Source organism: Peromyscus maniculatus, chromosome 5 (genome assembly GCF_049852395.1).
Source record: "Peromyscus maniculatus bairdii isolate BWxNUB_F1_BW_parent chromosome 5, HU_Pman_BW_mat_3.1, whole genome shotgun sequence".
Classification (NCBI taxonomy): Eukaryota; Metazoa; Chordata; class Mammalia; order Rodentia; family Cricetidae; genus Peromyscus; species Peromyscus maniculatus.
In genome coordinates, this window is record NC_134856.1 from 139,472,894 (window position 1) to 139,489,201 (window position 16,308).

The 16,308-nt window shown below is 43.3% G+C and overlaps 1 protein-coding gene across 4 annotated transcripts; it reads left to right on the forward strand.

Moving 5' to 3' along the window:
• Positions 1-65: 65 nt before the first annotated feature.
• On the forward strand, positions 66-9,722 carry Rmi1 (RecQ mediated genome instability 1). 4 transcript variants are annotated; one of them, XM_076573457.1, is made up of 3 exons: positions 66-209; positions 4,822-4,908; positions 7,488-9,722. In XM_076573457.1, exon 3 carries the CDS (start codon positions 7,498-7,500, stop codon positions 9,373-9,375), a length of 1,878 nt encoding a protein of 625 aa, XP_076429572.1. In that variant the 5' UTR covers positions 66-209; positions 4,822-4,908; positions 7,488-7,497; the 3' UTR covers positions 9,376-9,722. The 4 variants fall into 4 exon arrangements, with proteins under 4 accessions (XP_076429572.1, XP_076429573.1, XP_076429574.1 ...); XM_076573458.1 differs by lacking the exon at positions 66-209 and adding an exon at positions 336-359; XM_076573459.1 differs by lacking the exon at positions 66-209 and adding an exon at positions 428-943.
• Positions 9,723-16,308: the final 6,586 nt, after the last annotated feature.

The following is a 16,308-nucleotide window of genomic DNA, read 5'->3' on the forward strand; positions in this document are numbered from 1 at the left end:
GAGATTTGGAGCGGCCGTTCACGTGTGGCGGGAGGGGGCGGCGCAGGGGTGTCTGCGAGCCCCGAGGGGGAGCTGTGGGATTGGAGGAGGGAGGCCGCTGCGCGCCAAATCGGGCGGTGAGCGGCGGCGGAGGACGCTTGGGCGGCGCTCGGCGGCGGGCTGCGGCGTCCTCTCCGGCGCGCGGCCCCAGGACGAGGCGGGACGGCCAGGTCGGTGCGCGGCCGGCGTCGCTCGCCCCCAGCGCGGCGGGGCCCGGGAAGCCCGCCGGGCGGAGGGCGGGAGGACGCGGGCCGGGGGCGGCGCCCCTCGTCCTCAGCGCGCCGGCCGCAGGCCCTCACGGCGCTGCAGTTGAGTCTGAGGTCTGGAGTGGCTTTGGTGCTGGCCCTGGGAAATGCAGGGCGCGGGGTGACGCCGTGGAGCGCGCCCCGCGGTCTTGGGGACCCCCCCCCCCGAAGGTCGCCCGCAGTGCGGCGGGCCCGGCCAGGGGGGTCCCGCCAGGTTGTCCCGACTTCCTCACCTCGGCGCCCACCTGCTGCCCCGGGCTGTGGAAGGAGGCTCTCGGGGAGGCTTGGCGCTGCTGGTCTCAGTGTGGATAGCAGCGCCCTTTAAGTGGCTCTGTTGTACGGTAGCGGCGTTATCTTTTACCTACCCGACGGAAGAGGACTGGGAACTGAGGATTGGGTGAAGCACGAAGTGCGGGTGGATGTGAGAAGGGCTTTGAGACAGTCTTATGTAGCCCTAGCTGCCGTGGGGTTTTACTGTGTAGATGAGGCCGGCCTTGAACTCAGATAATCCACCTGCCCCAGCTTTCCATATGCAGAGATTAAAGGTGTGTGCCACCATGCCTGGCCCATTTTTTTTTTTGTTTTTTGAGACAGGATCTCACTATGTACCTCACAACCGCCTCCCTCTCCCTCCACTTCCCGAGAGTTGGGGATTAAAGGTGGGTATCACCACACCCCAGCAAAAGTTAACTCTTTTTTTTTTTTTGGCTTTGGCTTTGTAAGTAGTGATGAATGGGTATCTAAAAGAAACTATACTGGAACTATCTTGACTAGACTCTAATGAAAAGTTACTTTCTCTAGACTCCATTATGAGATTGTTAATGCCCTCAGCTACACCCATTTGGTTTCTTCTCTTTTTTTAAGGTTTTTCTCTTTGAGTAACTAAAAGTCTCTTCTCCATCCTTCATTTTCTATTTGAAGTTGGAAGTTTTCAATTCATTATCAAAACCTCAGCTCAGGATTGGAAATGCAGCTCAGTGGCATAGCAACTTAGACTGTGGAGGCCCTGGATTTGGGTGGCACAACAAAGCCTGTGCCAGTTTGCTTCATTTAGTGGCTCCAGGGTATACCAGGAGTTAATGGTTAGGTTGTATAGTCTAATGATTTAGTGTCAATTTGGAACCAGTATTACTTGACTGGGATTTAGTATAATTGGAACTGTACAGTAAGCAGCTAGTTGGAATAGTAGTTAATATACTGTAGGTACCAAATCCGGCATTCTGTATTGTATGCCAGAGTTTGTGCTGGCAATTTAATGCTTATCACAATTCTTTGAAAAAGTGGTGGTTATCTTTTTTTTTTTAAGAGTGTGGTTGTTCATGCCTTTAACCCTAGCACTTGGGAGGCAGAAAAGGGTGGATTTGTGAGTTCAAAGTCAGCCAAAGGGCCATATAAGTTAAATTCTGTTTAAGAAAAAGAACAAACACAAAACAGAAGGGGGCGTGGCAGATGGGATGGATTAGTGGTTAAAAGTGCTTCATGCCAAGGGCATATGGTGGATGGAGGGAACTGACTCTCAGGTCAACCTCTAACCTCCACATGCATGTGTGTGTACATACACACACACATAATGCAAAAAATTTAAAAAATATTGAGGATAAGAACCATCCATGGCCATATAACAGCTGGGTTGCAGACTCCTAAATGGAATTTTCTCTCACTTTTCTGGTTTTGGAGGATACACAAACAGCTCCTGTTTTTTCATCCCTGATTTTATTTTTTTTGAGTGCCTTCTCAAAATTCAGAAATGACCTTGAAGTCTTTAACAAGTTACAATGGACTTAAAATTTTTATTATATCGTGTGTGTGTGTGTGTGTGTGTGTGTGTGTGTGTGTGTGTGTGTGTGAGAGAGAGAGAGAGAGAGACAGACAGACACAGACAGACAGACTACATGCACACGTCATACAAGTGGAAATCAGAGGGCAGCCTTGTGGAGTTGGATCGCTCTTCTACCATGTGGGACCATTGAACTCAGTCGTTGAATTCAGTCATTACTCTTAGTGGCAGGTACCTTTTATCTGCTGAGCCATCTAAAACTTTTTTTTAGATGAAAATACTATGTATATAGTGGATATAAATCTTTGTCAGTGCTTTAGAATCTCAACTATTGGTTGGATGTCAAATACACTATCTAGGGATGGTACTTTTCCACTAAAAAAAAAAAATTGAGGCTGATTGAAAATTAATCATTGAGCCAGATGCCTAGACTTAGTGACAATAATAGAACTTTTCTACTTTGTTTTCTTCTGTTTCATTCTTAGTAGTTGGGATTTAGAATGGAGATTTGTACAAACAGCCAAATCTATCAGGCACAAAGGTTAATGAAAATATTTTCTTACCATAAAAGTTAAGTTCTGTAATTTTATATATGGCTATTATACTAAGAAAACATGAACGTATTTTCATGTCATTAAATAGTCCCTAAAAACCCCTTCAGAGCTGGGTGTGGTGGCTCACGCCTTTAGTCCCAGCACTTGGGAGGCAGAGGCAGGCGGATCTCTGTGAGTTCGAGGACAACTTGGTCTACACAGAGAGTACCAGGTCAGCCAGGACAACACAGAGAAACCCTGTCTCAAAAAACCAAAAATAAAAAATAAATGGAAAAAGAATGAAAGAAAAACACCCCTCCCCCCCGCCAAAAAAAAAAAACCTTCGAGTTCTAGAAGGATGGTTTGGGGGTTCAAAGCATATATTGATTGCTCTTCCAGAGGACTAGAGTTTAACTCCTAACTACTTGTAACTCCAACTCCAAGGGATCTGACACTTCACCTCCTTGGGCACCTGTGCTCATGTGCGTATACTCAGACACCTAAAATTTAAAAAAAAAAAAAAAAGAATTGAAGATTACAAAGCCTTCTATTTCATGGATATATTGTAAATTTTTTTCTAGATAACATTCAAAACCCCTGTAATATAAAAACATAGATAAACATTAAGATAAATGTTCTGACATCTTTTCTCTTTTTCCTCTTGCCTTTCTTTCCCCCTAAATCCTAGAGTTTGAACCCAGGGCTCTAGAGCTAAACCTTGTTCTTGCCTATATTTCTTTTTTTTCTTTTTTTTTTTTTTTTTTTTTTTTTTTGTGGTTTTTCGAGGCAGGGTTTCTCTGTGTAGCTTTGCGCCTTTCCTGGAACTCACTTGGTAGCCCAGGCTGGCCTCGAACTCACAGAGATCCGCCTGCCTCTGCCTCCCAAGTGCTGGGATTAAAGGCGTGCGCCACCACCGCCCGGCTGCCTATATTTCTGATTGTGTTGGTTTTTTTGTTTTGTTTTTTCTGTTTGTTTGCTTTTGGAGACAGGGCTTCTTTCTGTCCCTGGCTGTTCTGGAACTTGAACTCAAAGATCCACTTGCTTCTGCCTCTTAAATACTGGGAGCTACCATGCCTGGCTTCTTTTAATATTGGTTCTGGAAAGTTTATATCCCACACACAGGTTATAAACTTAATATCCAATTTAAGAGACATCTTTTCCAGAGTTTTTTTTTTCTTTTGTACTGAGGAGTTCTTGAGACTCTGAGGCTGTTATTTGTCTCTCAGCAAATGGGAAGTTGTGCTGTCCTAGTTAACTTTTCCCTCTGAGCTGTTATCTGCTGTGACTGTGGTGATACAATTCTACAAGAGTAGGGGTGTGCCTAACCAAAAGCCAGTGGGGTCCCTGTTAGCATTTCGCCATCTGTACTGTACTGGCCTGCCCTGCTCTGCCCTGCCCTTAGGGTCCTGACAGGATACATCCTCAGCTGTAGCCACTAAGAGCACCCCTGTGTGCATTTGCTAGTTTCCTTATAAAAGGCGGGCCTTACTCACCTCCTGTCTCTTTCTTTCTCTTCCTTGCTCTTATCCCCAGGGACTGGTCTCTGCTCCCTTCTCTGCCCCTTCTCTCCTCTCCCCTCAATAGACTTCTCAATGTGGGCCCTGTTGTATGGTTTGATTCTTTTTCCCACCATTTTTAAGGGCACTTGCCACCAAGCCTGAAACCATGGTTTTGACTCTGGAACCCACCTGGTGGAAAGAGAGAACCAACTCCTGCAAGTTGTGCTCTTAACTTCTCATGGATACCATGGTGTACATGCTCTCCCTCCAGACACACACAAGTAATGGTAGTATGTTACTAGAGTTTCCTCTGAACTGCTCCATCACACTGCATTAATTTTCTTCTACCTTAATTTTCATAGTAGCATGATGAGTTTAGTAATGAAATAAGAGAGTAACTTTCAACAGCTTATTTCTGTTTATCTCACTCTATACTCCCCCTCATTCCCCACCCCTCCCACCCCACAGACAGGGCTTCTCTGTATAGCCCTAACTGTCCTGGGACTCACTCTGTAGACCAGGCTGGCCTCGACTCAGAGAGATCCACCTGCCTCTGCCTCCCAAGTGCTGGGATTAAAGGCATGCGCCACTACCGCTTGGCTACACTCCCAGTTTTAGCCTATATTATTTCCATTTTACCTTGTTAAGAAGTCTCCAGAACCATGTGATCATACTCTTACATTCTGTGGCTTCATTTTAGAATCCTTACTGCTGCTGTTTTCCCTCAGGGTCATTTCTCTGCAGTAGAGGTTTTGAGTACTCCACTGGCCCCACTTGAAATCTTGTCATCAGATCTCATGTTGTCCTGCAAAGTGGTAAGTTTACTTACAGACATGTTAAACCTTAGATAAGTTCTGCCTCTTAAGTATCTTCATCTCTGGAAGGAGCAGATACAGATATAGATATATGATTTGTCTTTAGTACTTTGTTATTGCATTATTATACTGAGAAAGACAGATTTAAGTATTCCTGACAGCACAGTTGAGAATATTTAGGCAAACAAGACATCTCAATGTCAGCCCAGAGCTAGGTTGCCAACCATAGTCATATAAGTTTTAATAGAGTTAAAATATGAAGTTAATTATAGATATTAAAAAAAACCTAGTGAACATTATTTGAGTAAAATTTAAATTAATAGAATCTGATTATTTAGAGAATCAAGATGGTGCTGCTGGCCACTGCAACCTGAGCGTCAAGCTCCTCAGGCTTCAGGCTCTTGGCGGTGGCTGAGGCAGCTGTAGCTTTGGCCAGGGCCTTGATCTCTCCCAAGAGTGAGAGCTCTGGTGCCTCTGCAGCCTCGTGAAGCGAGACCTGGCTGTGAGGAACAGCATGAGAGCAGTGCTAGCTCCCAGCAGCTACCATGACTGGGATCATCCTGGATGCTGGAAAGCCCCGAAACAACATCAAAGCCCTATGAGGTAGGAAGTGAGTAGTAAGTAGATGGTGAAGTGATGGGAGAGAAAGAAGTGAGCAAATAGGTGGAAGAGAAATAGAAGATGAGTGGTTTGTGTGCTCTGAAGTGAGGCTGAACAGGAGACGTGAAGGCGGTTTCTCTTCTTGCTCCGTGAGAAAGGTAAAATATACTGCCCAGTAACAAGCACAAGTACTAGTGGGCTCATGAGTCTTCCTTTGAGAAAACCAACCGCTGTATGAGTCTCTGTGACTCCCAGAGCTACATTCTAGCCCAGGCAGAAGAGCAGTACCTGCAGAATGGAGACCACATCTGGCTGGACATGTCCTGCTGTGTTTACTTCTCGTCATTGGTTGTAGAGACTGAGCAACTCTGTTGAATTATAGTTTTACTGTGCTGCGTCTAACTTTGGCCAAAGATTTATTTCCTTTGGAAGCTTTGGATTGAACAAACACTTGAAGACACCCAGAGGCCTCACCCACTGCCATGCAGAGTGGGCAGGAAGAAGACTAGAGACTCCACCCAAGTAGTGGCCTGCCTGAAGCACAAGCCACTACTGTGTACAAGTATGGGGTGGAGAGATGGGAGAGAAAGAAGCAGAACAGCTTGAGATTATGAAGAGGCAGGTCTGAAGACATGAGGGTAGAGAGAAACAGCCCAATGTGAGTAGCCTGTGATGAAGTCCTGGCCCATGCTGCTGCTGAGGGCCATGTCTGACTCTGTGGCCATATAGCAGCAGGGGTCTGTGTCAGTGTTAATGGCCCATGTCGTCACCAAAGGCTGTGTGGATGTCCCTGGTCTGGTCTGGACTACTGCCTCTGACCACGTTGACATCCAAGGACTGCACAGAGTTGGCTCCACCCCTCACCGTCTGCAGTACTTGGAGTGTAGGCCCTGAACCTTGCCTAGGCAGCACAGTAGGGCTAGCCCTAGTGGTGGGGGTGAGGGTGATGCCCTCCCCCCTGTCCTCTCCTGCCCCTCACCTGGGCAACTCAGAGTTGACCCAGTTGGTAAGGGTTGGGGGATGTGGGGTGAGCTAGCACTGCTATTTGTCTGTCGAGCAAGGGAGAGATGCCCCTCCCTTCACTCCTCGCCACCTATGACAGGTGGGAGAGCGGGCCCTTGGAGTCATGAGAACAGGAGAGTGGGCTTTGCATCTCACCTGGACAACACAGTAGAGCTGGCACTGGTGGTATGGGTGCTGGTGTGCCAGCCCGAAGGGCAGATCTGGCTCGCCCCTTGCCTGCATTGGGTGAGCTAGCTGGGGCAGTGCTGGAGAGCTTGCCCTGGTGGTAAGGATACAGGCAAGCTGGCAGGCTGACCAACTAAGCTACCACCCAGGTCTAGATCCAGAGCTATGAGTTGGCCTGTCCACCCCATCTGTGGACTGCTGAAGCACATGAAGGGGCTTGTCCTGCAGATCCAAAACTGCAGACTCTCCAAGATACAGGGCAGCAAAAAGAATATCTGAGAAGAGTCCCAAGTGAAGATCCAGTATCCATGATGAGCAGAAGTCAGAGGCATCGAACCAACCAATGACTCATTGCAATGAGCACTTGCAAGTAAAATATGGACTAAAGGGAGGAAAAAAGAATCTGATTATTATTTTGAGAAAATAGTAGATACAGTAATGACTGAGTATCTTTCAAGATCTGACACTTACACTTTATTATGCATATCAGTTTTTCAACAGCCCTGTAAGACAGATGGTGATACTGATGAAAATACTGAGTTAGAAAAGTTAAAGTATTAGCATTAGGTCATGAAGCCTGTATCTTGATGGAGCTAGCTCTTAAACATTTTGTTTTTCTCATTATGCTATCTGAGTACTTCTAAAGATTGAGTTTCAGCGGGGTAGAAAGTCAAGGATTTTTTTAATGCTGGAGAGAGAAAAGTGTAAAGGGTGTAGTAATTAGGCCTGTCTGTGTATTTGAGTTATAGGTGCTGTATTTTAGTATATTAAATCACTCTTTTTGTTTTCAGGTGGACATATATGCTCTTATTTAAAGAAATGAGTGTATCAAGTGCTGTATTGAGAGTTGAAACTTGGCTTTTGGCAACATGGCATGTTAAAGTGCCTCTAATGTGGCTGGAAGCTTGTGTTAACTGGATCCAAGAAGAAAATAATAATGCTAATTTGAGCCAAGCACAAGTAAATAAACAAGTATTGGAGCAATGGCTTCTTACTGACCTGAGAGACTTAGAACATCCTCTCTTACCTGATAACATTTTAGAAACTCCAAAGGGAGAACTGAATGGATTTTATGCTCTACAGATCAATTCCTTGGTTGACGTAAGTCAGCCCGCATATTCCCAGATACAAAAGCTGAGAGGAAAGAATACAACCAATGATCTAGTTTCAGCTGAAACACAGATTACTCCAAAACCATGGGAAGCAAGGCCTTCACGGATGCTGATGCTGCAGCTCACTGATGGTGTCACACAAATTCAAGGGATGGAATATCAGTCTATTCCAGCTCTCCATGGTGGTCTTCCTCCAGGTACAAAAATTTTGGTTCACGGATGCATTTTGTTCCGTCTTGGTGTTCTCTTGTTGAAACCAGAAAATGTGAAGGTGTTAGGAGGTGAGGTAGATGGTCTTTCAGAAGAATATGCTCAAGAAAAAGTACTTGCAAGATTAATTGGTGAACTTGATCCTACAGTTTCAATCATACCAAATAATTCTGATCACAGTTTGCCCAGAGTTCCGGGGGGATTAGATCCTATTTTGGGACCTTCAGATGAAGAACTCTTGGCAAGTCTTTATGAAAGTGAAGAGCCTGCAGCAGGTAATGACGCATCTGTGGAAGGAAGCTGTTTTGGCACAGGCAGTTCCTCAAATACTACTCCCACAAGTCAGCCTAGTTTTGAGCCAGGCTGTGATATTTCTTCAAGGCAAAAGGAGAATCCACCAAACCAATCTATGCCTTTCACTGATGGAGAGTTTGATGACTTTTCACTGGAAGACGCCTTGCTTTTAGAAGAAACTGTCCAGAAAGAACAGTTGGAAACAAAAGCATTGCAGCCACTAACTTTGAAAAAAAACACAGATAAATGTGTAGAGATATTTTCACATAAACCTAATACTCTGAACCACAGTGCTTTGATTCATAAACAAGGAAACAGCAATTACAATGAAAAAAAGTTATCTGAACAAATGATTGACAAAGACAAATTTTTTGGCTGTTTGTCTGCTAGAGACCATCATAAGAGACTCTTAGCCCATGATTTTACAAATGACACCAAGACTTTGGAAGTAGATAACACAACAAAACCAAACATTGCCAGTTCAGATGAGCATTGCTTAAGTAATACAATGTTAAATAGAAAACTAGGAACCCGTCTATCAGGAAAGAGTTCAGAAATTTCTAATGAAAATGACTACCTTTTACAGACTTGTTCTTCAAGATCATTTGAGGATAACACTGATCTTTATATTGGCATGGACTTAAATTCTCCACCCTTTATCTATTTGTCTGTTCTAATGGCCAGAAAGCCAAAGGAAGTTACTACTGTGAAAGTCAAAGCATTTATTGTCACTTTAACTGGAAATCTCTCAAGCTCTGGGGGCTTTTGGGGTGTAACTGCAAAGGTTTCTGATGGTACCGCATATCTAGATGTAGATTTTATAGATGAAATACTTACCAGTATGATAGGGTTTTCGGTACCAGAAATGAAACAATTAAAAAAGGACCCTCTTAAGTATCAAAAATTCCTAAAAGGATTACAAAAATGTCAACGAGATCTGATAGATTTGTGTTGCCTAATGACAATTTCATTTAATCCTTCTTCATGTAAAGCCGTGGTGCTTGAATTGCAGGATGTTGGTGTGGAGCACCTTGAGACTCTAAAGAAGCGGCTGAATAAATAATTTGCCAAAATACTATTGGAGTACACTTTAAAACATGCAAATATTTGTAACCAAATTTGTTCATATTCTTATTTTTGGAATTCTGTAAAAGAAGAAAAAGCTTCAGAGCTTAAAAATGGGTGAGATGGTTCAGTGGTTAAAGAGACTTTCTGCCAAGACTGAGGACCTGAGTTTGATCCCTAGGTCCCTTGGGGCTGAAGGAGAGAAACAACTCCCAGACTCTGTTGTCTGTCTTCCACACATGCAGCATGGAGTACACACACACACACACACACACACACACACACACACACACACACACACACACACACACAATGACATTTAAAAATAAAGGTGTTTAATCAAAATGTATGTGTAAGGGTATTTTTGTTTGGTTTCGTGATGCTGAGCCAAGGTCTTGTAATGCTATCATAAAGCAACATCTCTAGACCCTTGTTTTGTTTTGTTTTGTTTTGTTTTTCCCTTTTCCCCTTCCTGGAAACAGGATCTCATATACCCAGGCTGGCCTCCAGCTCTCTTGTATAGCTGAATGTAACCTTGACCTTCTAGTGTCTGGTCTCCATCTCCCAAGTGCCAGAACTAGGGTTGTACAGGTTTAGTTGTTGCATTGGCTTAAAACCAGGGCTGTGTTTGCTAGGCAAATACTCTGCCAACTGAGCTACATCCCCAGTCCTCCTTGTTGAAGAACTTTGCTGATCCATTCTTGCTGAGAATATAAGATAACTGATAAAGAATTGTGATGAGCTGACAAAATGGCTTGGTGGTAAAGGTGTTTGCTGCTGAGCCTAATGACCTGATTCTGTTGCTGGTACTACATAGTGAAAGAGAACACTGTCTCCCACAAGATATCCTCTGATTTCCACATGTGCCCCCACCACACACACACACAAGTACACACAATGAAATAAAACATAATAATACGCCTTTAATCCCAGCACTTGGGAGGCAGAGGCAGGTGGATCTTTGTGAGTTCGAGGTCAGACTGCTTGCTACAGAGTGAGTTCCAGGAAAGGTGCAAAGCTACACAGAGAAACCCTGTCTTGAAAAACCAAAAAAAAAAAAAAAAAAAAGAAATAAATAAATGTGAGGATGTTCCCCAATGAGATACATTATTAAAAGTTAGAAATTATGAAAGTAATTTTACCTCTAATATGTTGACTATTTCCAAAAATTTGTTTGTGCTATTATTTAGGTGTCATTTTACATTTATTTGTATAAGTCAGAGGACAACCTGTGAGAGTCACTTTTACCATGCAGATTCTGGAAATAAACTAGTCATAGACTTGGCAATAATCACCTTTTACCTGCTAAACCATGACTGGCCCTATGGTTTTTGATATGGCACCTCACTATGTAGCCCAGGGTAGCCTAAAATTCATGAGGCTTCTGACCTCTGAATTAGCTGTGCATATAAGTTACTTAATTTTGTTGTGATGGTTTTAAAGAGACTGTTTGGGAGGTGAAGTTATTTTAATTAATCCTTTATCTTAAAATTATAAATAGGGTGCTGGTTAGATTATTTAGTGGTTAAGAGCTGATTGCTACCCTTCTAGAGAACCCAAATTTGGTCCCTAAGATGGCCTGCTGAGCTGCCAGTAACGCCCATCTCCAGAGGATTTGACACCTGGCTTCCCCAGGTGTAGCTATGGGCACAGTATATATACACATACACATAATTTTTTAAAAAATTGTTTTTGAGACAGTTTCTCTGTGTAGTCCTGGCTGTCCTAGAACTTGCTCTGTAGACCAGGCTGGCCTCAAAGGTGGAGATTCACCTGCCTCTAGTGAGTGCCACCATGTCTGGTTTCATAATTCAGAAAAACAGCATGGTAATGGAGGTAAGATCAAAAGTTGATCATTCTTGGCGGCATAGAGCCCTGCTTGGACCACATGAGACTGTCTCAAAAAACAAAAACTGAATAAAAGGATGCAAAAATGTTTTTCATTGGAAAAACCAGTTCAAAGCACAAGAATACAAAGATGTATTTTTAATGTGTGTCTGCCATGTGTGTTTAGGTGCCCACAGAGGCCAAAAGACAGCATCAAATCACCTGGAGCTGTAGGTGTGTGTAAGCTGCCCAGTGTGAGTGCTTAGAACTGAATTTAGGTTCTCTACAAGAGCAGCAAGTACTCTTAACCACTGAGCCTCCTCTCCAGTTCCAAGAATACATATACTGCTGATACGTACTCTCACAGTACTCCTGTCTGTATACTTAGGTATCTTTCACTGTGAGATGTGTGTGTGATATTTTGTTCTTTTAAATAACCGTCTCTGGACTGTGATGGCTATTCTTGGTTGTCAACCTGACTACATCTGGAATGAACTACAATCCAGAAATGGTGAGCAATTATTTTTGCTTGGTTTGAAGTAGGAATCCACGTCTAGTCCAGACCTCTGAGGAAGACCAGTGATCCAGATTTTGAGATGGGAAGACACACCTTAAATCAGGTCTATACCTTCTGCTACAAGTCTGTGTAAGGACATGGAAGAAGGAAGCATTTGCTTTTTGTCAGCTTGCCCTTGCCTTGCTAGCATATCCATTTCTTCATTGGCATTGGAGCCTGCTTCTTTGGGATTCCAGCATATACTGAAGGCCAGCTGAGTCATCCAGCCTTGTGGATGGAGCAACTATGGGATTTTTGGACTTGTTCACAGTAAGCCATTGTTGGATTAGCTGGAATACAGCCTGTAAATCATTCAATAAGCCCCCTTTATATAGAGAGATTCATTCTATAAGTTCTGTTACTCTAGAGAACCTTGACTAATACATGGATGGTGCTTAAAAATATATAATTAGAACTTGTTGCATCACTGAATAGAAGTATCAATCCATTGTTTTGTATTCCTGGTGTTTGTATTGGGTTTGTTTTTTTTTTTAGAAGAACAGAACCAATAGAATGAATATATATTACAAAAGAGATTTACTAAATTGGATTACACCATGTTGGCATGGTAGTCCATCAGTGGCCATCTGCATACTGGGGAGGCTGGGAGCCTGGCTAAGTCTGGTTTGATGAGGCTTGGTACCCCAGCTGTCCCAGTCTGATGCAGAAAGCCTGAAAGGTTTCTGAAGAGCTACCTGTCTTTGTGTTGGAAGGCCACAGAAGATGGGTTCCTATGTCAGTGAAGAATGGTGGCAACAGCCTCAGAGAGCTTTGTACCTGGGCTGCTGCTAGAAAGTACTATTCATCTGGGGGAGGGGCTTCCCTCAGTCCTTTCAGGAAACACCCCCACAGACCTGCCCAAGGGTGTATCTTTTATTTGATTCTAGATCCAGTCAGTTTGGCAACCAAGATTTGGTCTAATCTGATCTGGATTATGTTTAGTGGTTTATTAATTGGCCTTAATTTTGTTGTCAAACCATTCTTCATAATGTTGCAAGAGTGACTTTTTTTTTTTTCCTGAGACAGGGTTTCTCTGTGTATCACTGACTGTCCTGGAACTTACTCTATAGACCAGGCTGGCCGCGAACTCACAAAGATCTGCCTGCCTCTGCCTCCTAAATGCTGGGATTTAAGGTGTGCATCACCATCACCCACCCGGCTGATCTTTTTTTAAAAAATTTTCCTTACAATATATTTGACCATATTTTTCTTGCCCCCAATTCCTCAGATTCTACCCACCTCCCTACCTACCCTACCCACCTCCCTACCTACCCTACCAACCTCCCTACCTACCCAGCTTCTCTCTCTCAAAAAAAAAAAAAAAGTCAAAACAAACAATAAGAAAAATAATACAAAGTGTGCATACACTGCTGTGTGCTATTTTGTTTCTGTTCTGAAAATAAGCTTGCTTGGAGTTAGAGGGCAGAGCTAGCCACTAGTTAGCCATAGAGGTCTTGAGGTCTGTCTGTACAGGCAGGAGACAGGATTTCAGCCCTTTTGGTTAAAAGAATGGAAGAGGTAGGAAGTCACTGGTGGCTAGTCCCCTGCTTCTCTGATCTTTCAGGTTTTTACTCCGATATCTGACTCATGGTTTTTATTGATAAGATTAATTCAATTTATGCTCCAACACACACTAAAACAAAACAAACAAAAAGCCTATGGTGTCCATTTCATGTTGGCCAACAACTTGTGGGCATGGAGCTTACCTTGGAGTGTGTTTGATATACTCAGTGATGCTCAGTTGGAGAAAACTGATTTTCCTTTCCCAGCAGTTATCAATTGCGAATAGCTTCTGGGTTAGAGGTGGGACTTAGTGTCATTTCCCCTCTTTGTGCTGGGATTGTGTCTAGTTTGAAACTGTGCAGGTCTTGTGTGTGCTGCCACAGTCTCTGAGTTTATACATGATCTGATCTGCTGTGTCTGAAGATGTTTTCTTGGTTACAACTTATAATCTTTCTGATTTTCTCCTTGTTTTCTCAACATTCACCTTTAATATCAATCTCTTGCCATTCTCTTAATTACTAGGTAAAGTCCAAACTCCTTACCCAATTTGTGATCTAGCCTGACTTCCTTTTTTGTTTCGTCTTGCCCCTTTCTTGCTGTCCCTGAGTTTTACTCACCCCAAATTGTTTGTAGTTGCCCAAATCTGTATAGGAATGTACCTTCCACTTAGGTACTTCTGCTCTTAGTGCTCATATTCCCTACCGCTACCCCTTATTTCCAGTTCAGTTAAAGCATTAATTGCCCATCTCAGTGTTTCATGAGCTAGACTATGGACTTCAATGCCTTTTTGTGCATCTTTCAGACTGATTCAGCTGTTTTACTAGCTTGTCTGTTTATCACTGCACTGCTGGATGTTTTCACAGAATAACTTGCTGTCATGTGCACAATAGGCTGTTAGGAGCATCACTGGTCTGTACACACCATGCCCATAGCATCCTTCTAGTTGTGACATTGCTAAATCTATCCTAAGGGAAAATATTTCCATTTAAGAACTGTTGCTCTGCTGGAACATAAGCTGCCTGAGCTGTGGGGCTAGCGTTTGGCCTGTGTTAAGGCACTGATGGTCCTGTCAGACCAGCTGTCGACCCCCTTGCTCAATACCTATTTTAGTTACTTTTCTTGGTACTGTGATAAAATACACTGACAAAACAGCTTAGTGGAGAGAGTGACATTTCATTGCAAGACATGTACAAACAGTAAATTATTGGGGACTATGGAGGTCCAGCCCCTTGATAGTCCTCTCTCAGGGTCCAGGAAGAATCTACAACCAGCTGATATTAATCCTTGATGAAAAGAAATGAATATATGTACACGAAATTCCTCAGTTCATATACTTTATTATTCTGTGTCAGTTACAGGCTTATATTCTGCTGTAATACTTAGCTCCTTTCTTGCTTGATTTCTCTCTACTCTTATCTGTGGTCCCCTCTAGGTTCTATCTTAATTCCTTCATCTTAGTTCTGCCCCTTCTAGGTTCTCATCCATCTTGTTCTTTCCCATATCATCTCCTCTCCCATCTCCTCTCTCATCTTGTTCTTCTTCATCTTGTTCTCCCCAATCTGGCTCTTCCTCATCTTCCATCTCGTTCCTCTAGTACTCTCCTCTAGCCTTTCAACCTAGTTCTTCCTCATCTCAGTGTGTTCCTCTCAAGTTCTTACCCATCTAGTTCTTCCATTTTCTTTTCTCCGTCCTCCAGTGCCCTGGAAGTCCCAGTATATATACACTTACAAGCAGTAATCCCTTGGCAGTGCAAAGCCAGGCTTCCAGGGTCAAATGGAGGGATGATAAGAATCACATAAGAGGCAGTAATTGTTAATTATCATTTGCAACCCAAAAGGGAAGTGACTAATGGGGAAGTGAATTAAATAAAGGCTAAATTCGGGTAATATCTAAGAAGAGGGATCTTATGTGCTCAATGATAGTCTTAAATGTGATTGGTAGAAAATGTTAAGAATCTATAAGTTGCTAGGTTGATGGGAGAAAATAAAAATGTCTTCTTTTTTCCTGTGGCTCCTATCTGTCCAAGATATCTGCCGTTTTTTCTGCAGGGTGGGGGAAAGTGTGCTCAGTCGCTAGGCAACCTGTGTACAGCTAGATGCCTCAGGTGGTAGTTAAAGGGAGATCTGGAACTAGAGGTAAGATTTGGGAAAGGAGGAAGTTAAGCTTAATTGGCACATCTGCCAGGCCTTCTCAAACAGGTAGCCTGGATGCTTAAGTCTTTTCTTAGAGAGTACAGAGGTATCTCTGATAAGGTACTTTCCTCCATCTGGGGATGGACCTGGCCAGATGCTGCCAATGATGATAATTACAGGGAGGCTTGAACTGGGGTTCTGGCTGAGCATAGCTGTCAGAGCAGAAGGTTATCTAAATATTCCTAGAAGTGGTTAGGTAAGGAGTTAGAGGTCTATAAAGTTAGTAAGGCTGTAAGAAAGGAGGGTCTGAGCTAAATTGTGTAAAGCTATTATTTAACATCCACCTGACCTAGGTGGTGTCTCCTTGTGGAATTTACCTTAAATCAGGAGACTTTCATGTGGACTGTTATTACTGTTAGTCCTTGAAAGTGGCTAAGGGAGATATCTGATTCCAGAGAAAGCCTTTCCTGAGGCTCTTCTCCAAATACCTGGAATGTATATGTCCAGAGAGTGATTAGTACACACTGTTAGCCCTTCTTAGGGAAAAATCAATTGGGAAAACTATGAAGGCACACATGATTTTCATAACAGAATAGAGCTGATATGCAACAAACCAAATAACACCAAAAGCTCTTTGGAATTTGGCTTCCTCTGGAGGAATTCCTTGATCCCTCTAGGTAGTGACTTTGCCATAACCAGCTGAGTTCTTATGATATATTCCTGTGGCCCGCAGCAGTAAATGAGCATATGAAGACTTGAGATATTATCAGTGATTAAGAGCTCTTACTGTTCTTGTAGAGGACATGGATTTAATTCCCAGCACGATGTTAGGTAACTGAGAACTCCAGAGAATCTCACACTGTGGCCTCAAAAAGCACCTGCCCTCATGTACAGATACTCCCAACTCCCCCAC